The sequence below is a fragment of the Fulmarus glacialis genome, unplaced genomic scaffold (assembly GCF_000690835.1).
Source record: "Fulmarus glacialis isolate BGI_N327 unplaced genomic scaffold, ASM69083v1 scaffold12887, whole genome shotgun sequence".
Lineage (NCBI taxonomy): Eukaryota > Metazoa > Chordata > Aves > Procellariiformes > Procellariidae > Fulmarus > Fulmarus glacialis.
The window spans coordinates 1,544-7,807 of NW_009222680.1; the positions used below are offsets into that span (position 1 = coordinate 1,544).

The window sequence follows — 6,264 nt, forward strand, 5'->3', positions numbered from 1 at the left end:
GAGGGACCTGGGGCTGCTTGCCCTGCTGCAGGTATGTGGGAACAGGACAGGGTCCCCCCCAGCCTCCTACGGGTACCATCCCTGCCCATAGGCTGCCTGCAGAACCTGACACAGCCAGGGGCCTGCTGGGGTAGGCAAGGGCGTGCTGCTGCACTCCCCTGCCTTGATTTGGGTGGCATTGTCCCCCGCCGAAGGCTACTGCAAGAGGAGGTCACCCCTGACTGCCATCATCCGGAGAGCAGAGCCAAGCCCCCAGGAAGCAGCCCTGGGGACTCTTTCACCCTAGGAGCGCAGGAGCAGGAGGCAGAGCCAGGCCAGAGGCACGTACTAAAGCGCAGGCTGCAGCCAAGCACACCCTCGATGGCAGGGAGCCACTGTTGCATTAGGGGCTAGCGCTGCCCCTCTGGTGCTGGCAGCCCCTTCCCCTGCAGCTGGAGGGGGACAGCTGGGGGGCATTGCCAGGCTGCAGTCTTCCTGCCCCCAAGCAGGCAGGGATCAGATGGAGACAGGTCCTTGGTCCTTCCAGCCCAGCAAGGACACAGCTCGAACCCCCCCAGGTGCAGGCATCCCCCATGGGTGGGAGCCGAGGGCCACAGCCCCTGCTTCCCCACTCCCCAAAAACTGCACCTGCCTTCTACAATCCATTTATTTATAGAAATTCAACATTAAAACCACACCTGGGGGCCAGCACAGACCTGTGGAGCACAGCTCCAGTCCCTGGTGCCCCCAGACCTCCAAGCCAGGCAGCTGGGGTCAGGACAGTCCAGTCCCTGGCACAGCTCCTGCCTTCCCTCCCTCGCCACAGGAGGGGTGCACAGCTTCTCTGGGGTCCGGCACATGGCCAAGAGGGTCCATAGACCGCTCTCCCATGGATATGAGAGCACGGCCTTGGTGCCCCGACGACTACAGTGCAGGCAAGAGGAGCAGTCTACTCTCATTGCCGGAGCTCGGGGTTGGTGCGCAGCAGCCACTCGATGGTTTCCAGCAGGTAGGCCATGCCATAGTGCCGGGCAATGTTCTGGAAGACGTTGACGTGCTCCATGAAGGTCTGGGGAGAAGGGAGCAGGGAGGGAAGGAGGCTGCCCAGCACCCCTGGGTGGCAGGGGGCTCCAGGGGTGTGGCTGGGCAGCGCTGGTGGAGCAGAGGGCAGCACAGCAGGTCCCAGGGGACAAGCAGTTAGAGAAGAGGCAGAGGAGGAACAGGGCACTGCAGGGCTCCTTGCTGTCCTCTAGGAGCTGCTGGCATGGGGCTGGGCTAGGCAGGAGGGTGCAGGCATACCTGGGAGGAGATGGTGAGGGTAAAGTCTCCAGCACAGCTGCAGTACACAGGCATGTGCGTCTCCTTCACGCCATGACACTTCTTGCACACCTGGAGACCAAGGAGTTTTAGGTGGGCCAGGAGATGAGGCCAAGCCCGTCTGCCAGGGGAGCCCTGCACTCACCAGGTCCTGCAGCACAAATGCCATCATCTTCTTCTGCAGGGCTTCCACCAGCGCTGTTTCGATGGCATCGGAGTCGTACTGCGCCTGGCAGTTGGAGCAGACCCAGCTGGGCAGCACTGACCCATCCTAGGGACAAAGAGGAGGCAGGTGAGCACCAAGAGTCCCAAGCACTGTGATAGTGTAACCGGTTTCTGGAGAGGACGGAGCATCAGCCAAAGCCAAGGGGTGCTCAGACTTGTCACCAGCAGCTAGAAAAGGAGGTGAACAGAAAATGGCCTTTAGGTGAGGTTGATCACCAGCAGCAAGCAGAGCTGCAAAGCAAAGGCGTTGAGAGAGAAGATGGGTAATGTGATTAACCGGCCTCCAGCATTGCCATGCTGGGGCCTCTGGTGTCCCCAGGAAAGAGGCTGCACCTGGGAGAGGGCAGGGTCCTTGCACAGGTCCAGGTCCCTGCAAAAGTTGCAGTTCCTGCAGATGACTTCAGGGAGCACGTAGGAACGGCAAGGGTCCCGAAACTGGGCTTCTTCTGAGAACTCGCCCACCTCGATGAGGCGCAGCAGGTCCCGGCGCAGTTTGTTCACCTGGTTGGTTATGTTGGCATCCAGGGAGAGGACCTACAAGAATAAGAGCCAGGTGAGCCTACCAGCAGAGAAGAAGAGACTGTCCTCACCAGGACAGCTCATTCCTCATATAGATGCAGGGCAAGACAAATGGGTTTTAGATGACTCCTGGAGGAAAGCTGTAGCAAATCTGAGCCATGGACAAGGACCAGAATTTGAGCCCTGACTGTAAACCTTCAGAAAAGGGGCTTGGCCCACCCTGCTGACCTTGCAAACATATTTGATGAACTCCAGAGCTGGGTTATTGAGCTGCAAGTACGAGCCAGGCAGCACTGGGAACAGGTCTGAAGGCTCAGTGGCATTACGAGAACCAGCCACCTTCTTCTGGATCTTCTGGGTGATGGTGAAGAAGCTCTGGGTGAGCTCATTGGCTACGTAATCCTGTGAGAAGGTGATCATGCCTAGAGAGAAGGAGCAGAGAGCACTTGAGCCGTACCGTGGCATATGGGGACAGCAAGGTGGGTGGCTCTCTGCTTGCACCAGGGCTGCCCTGTGGCTCAGCACTCACCAGGCATGGCCCCCATCTCCCCCAGCACCTCCTGGGACACCTGGCTGGTGCTCCTCCTCTTGACAGGGGTGCTCCCAGGGGCGTTGCGCCGCAGCTCCTCCTTCATGCTGTGGTACACGGCCACAATGTAGGCTGGGGAGACACAGGCAAGGCTCCAGTTCCAGCCCCACTGCAGGCTCTCCCTGGCACCAGGGAGGCACAAGCGACCTTGTCCCCTCCCAGGGACAGCTCACCTGACACGATCATCAGGAAGTAGCTCTGGCAGGAGGCAGCCTGGGGCAGGAACTGTGCGATGTTCCAGCTGTTCTCCAGCAGCTCCTCCATGTTTGGCTCCCCTTCCTCCTCCTCTTCTTGCCCCGCCGCCTCCTCCTCCTCTTCTTCGCTGTCCTCCTCCCCCAACACTTGCCTCTTGCTGGTGTCCTTCTGGAGGAGCCAGCGATATCGCAGCAGTTCCTCATGCCCAGCCAACACCTCCCCACTCAGCTCAACCCCTAGCACCCTGCTCCTGCGGGACTGAGCGCTTCCTGTCTCTTACCTCCCCGTAGTGGATGCGAGAATCCACTTTTCCCTTGATACCTCCATAATTTGCTGGATCCATCCAGAGCAGGAACTCCCAGCAGCGGGAGAAGGAGATGGTCAGAGAGTGGAAGATCTCCTTGGAGTGGATGCTGGAGGGAAGAGACTGCAGTCACCCACAGCGTCAGCATTGTCCCTAGTTCAGAGCCTTCTCCATGGGATACTAGGGGAGGAGACTGTGCTGGCAAGGAGAGAGGGGGTTCCCCTCTCCCATCCAACCACTGGTGGGGACCCCAAGGGAAGCCGTGCCCAAGGAGTCTTGGCTTCCTATGCTTATGTCGTGGTGCCTGTACCATGGCTGGGCTGCTGAGAGCCAGCCAGGGGATGAAGTGCTGGGCACCTCAAGTTCTCCTGAAGGTCTCTTCTGGATTGAATCCTATTGGTATTCTTGGAATATTACCTATAGAGGACAGCTAAGGGACAGATTCCTACTCCAGGCATGACAGCAAGAGAACTGGGCAGTGTTGTCCCTTCAATAGCTTCGCCAAAAAAAAAAAAAAAAAACATTCAGTGCTGAGGCCTGTCAAAAGGCAAAAAATCAGCATCCTCCTTCCTGGCCCCGAGCCCTCCCTCGGCTCCATCATCCACGAGCCTCATCTCCAGGCCTGGCTTGGCAAGCGCACCCCACCTGTTGATGATGTACTCCATGTAGCTGATGGCGTCCTCGATGCGCCGCTTCTTGGTGCACAGAATGATCCGGTTAAAGTTGGCGTAAACCACCGAGGAGCCCAGACGCTTGAACTCAGCCACCAGCCTGCAGGCAGGGCACAGGAGTGGGAGTCAGTAGGCAGGAAGGCAAAGCCCGAGAAGCAGATGCAACCTGTGGAAGACACGCTGATCCAGCACAGTCAGGAGTCAAGCATGTCAGTGATGCCGTGCAAGGGAGCTCACTCAAACAGTACGGGAGGTCCAACCTACTGCCCACCTCTCTGGAGGCTGCGGCAGAGAGGAGTGGCTGTGGGTGGTCACAGCGTCCTGGTCACTAATGCCACACCTGTCCCTTCCCTGTTCACCAGCCTGGCACACACCAGGTCTCACTTACTGCAGGAAAAGCTTCTTCATCATGTTGTGGAGAGTGCGGTGCAGTGCTGGGTCGTAGAGCAGGGAGGAAGGAGAGCGGAGCCAGCGGTAAAAGTGAATGACCTGATTGTCTGCGTAGACATTGTGATACTGGGTGATCTCCTTTACCCAGCTCACCACCATGCTCTTCAGGATCCTGCCAGGGAGCAGAACCAGCATCACCCCACCAGCCATGAGCAACCCCTTCCCCTTCCAGACAGGGACATGTTTTTGGATACACCGGAGGATTCAGAGAAGGAACTCTGCCAGAGCAGAGACGCGTGAGCCCTCGGCATGTGAGCCACAGGGTAAATATGTGCCTCTATAACCTGGTGGAGCGCAAAGAAAGGAGAAACGGGAAAGGGCAAAGTTTTCACCAACATCCCCCTACATTTGCTGGCTGAGCCACCAAGCAGTTCTGAGCCCAGGATCTTCAAAAGTCTGTTGGAGAAGATGCCTGCCCTGCCCTCGAGTCCTTAATGTATATTTAGAGCACCCACAAGCCCCATTGCTGGCACAAGTCTGGGAAAGGCTAAAGCCAGGAGGAAATGAGACCCCGAGGGGACCTGCCAGGATGGAGACCAAATGCTCCATCTCCTGCTGGCTCCTAGAGCCGTACCTGAAAGTGTTGGAGCAGAGGGCAGTTTCGTCATAGCTGGCTGGGATGTTGGCAGCTTGATTCCCTGTCACCATGTCTTCTAGGGATGCCTGCTGAATCACGTCAAAGCTGATACTCATGCTGGAGCCTCCTTCCATGTCGTTTATGTGGTGGGACTGCAACACCGTGTTTACAGCCAGGCTCTGGATGTCCAGCTCCAGACACACTAACAGCAAACACAACCTCTCAGCTGGCAGGCAGAGCAAAGGACCAACAAGGACACCCTCCCTGCCCTTCTGCCAGAAGTGCTTTTCACAGTTATAAGGGTGATCTATAGGTGTTGCCACACCGAGTGGGGAGATGCTTTCACAGGCGTGATTGTCTTGACCAGCATTTGTCTTCCAACAAGACTTGGACCTACTAATCCTCTGGGAACCACCAGCTTTTTCTGGAAGCTGCAGCAGAGGAGCTCAGAAGAACTGACTACCACTCAAGCTGCTTCTGCCTCTGAGAAAGACCTGTCTTAGGGTCACCAGGGATGACCAGTTGAGCTAGTCTGTCTTTGGGCTGACACATTGCAGGTGGTCTTCTGAGTGCTGCCGTTGGTGGCCATGAATTGGGAAAGAATCTGCATTCGGATGTCTGCACACATTGCAGGTGAGACCTCCCTGCCCCAGGACATGCCCCTTGCATGCACCTTGCCCAGACCGCGGCTGAAACACCAAAGTTGCTGGTGACTACTGTCAACACAGACACTCCTTGGAGACCGCATCCATCCCTCTACAGAGCTTGCAGAGCAGGATCCAGCTCTGCCCCCGCTCAGCACTACCACCCTACTCCCTCCTCACCTGTGGAGTAGCAGCCAGGGTTGTTTATCTCCATGGAGGCTCTCTCATCAAACTCCATGACTAGGCGGTTGTCATCAGCCTCCTTACCCCCCAGGTCTGGGCGGGCTGTGGGCGAGAGCCACAGCAAGTGGTTGTGACGACGGAGGTGGCGTGAGAAGAACAGGTCAGAGCCAAAGGTGGAGATGTCATCCGGGAGGTTCCCAATGGGGATGTGGTAGTACCTGGGGCACAGAGAGGTGAACAGTCATCGGGGTGAGCGCTGCTGCAGAGAAGACAAGGACCCCTGCCTGTCCCCTCAAGGGATGAGGCAGCCTCCCATGGTCCCATCAAGAGCACAACAGCCCCAGGGGAACGCAGCCACTGTGGGCACCTGCTCATCTCGAAAGCCTGCGAGAGGCAGGTGTCCAGGTTGAGGTAGTGGCGGAGCATGCGGCGGGCGGCATGGCGCTGCCAGTCCAGGACCGAGTAGCTGATGTCATCTACCAGCCGGATGGGGACCAAGGGGAACTCCTCGATGATGGGGATCCCGCTCGCAAGCTGTTTCAGGTCCCAGTTAGACTGCACAGCAACCAGCGTGGGGCCCCGGCGCTCGTCCTGCATGAAGGAAAAGGATG

General features: G+C 57.8%; 1 protein-coding gene across 1 annotated transcript in view; it reads right to left on the minus strand.

The window, feature by feature from the left end:
* Positions 1-934: 934 nt before the first annotated feature.
* The window catches only part of POLE (polymerase (DNA directed), epsilon, catalytic subunit), a gene marked incomplete at its 5' end in the record, with an annotated part of 28,518 nt that continues 23,188 nt past the window's right edge, over positions 935-6,264 (minus strand). The window contains 13 exons of the mRNA XM_009581545.1: positions 935-1,048; positions 1,279-1,368; positions 1,442-1,567; positions 1,855-2,055; positions 2,269-2,462; positions 2,570-2,701; positions 2,803-2,989; positions 3,105-3,237; positions 3,774-3,899; positions 4,188-4,361; positions 4,824-5,028; positions 5,651-5,871; positions 6,021-6,244. Coding sequence (XP_009579840.1) covers positions 935-1,048; positions 1,279-1,368; positions 1,442-1,567; positions 1,855-2,055; positions 2,269-2,462; positions 2,570-2,701; positions 2,803-2,989; positions 3,105-3,237; positions 3,774-3,899; positions 4,188-4,361; positions 4,824-5,028; positions 5,651-5,871; positions 6,021-6,244 — 2,127 coding nt within the window. The remainder of the gene's footprint in view (positions 1,049-1,278; positions 1,369-1,441; positions 1,568-1,854; positions 2,056-2,268; positions 2,463-2,569; positions 2,702-2,802; positions 2,990-3,104; positions 3,238-3,773; positions 3,900-4,187; positions 4,362-4,823; positions 5,029-5,650; positions 5,872-6,020; positions 6,245-6,264) is intronic.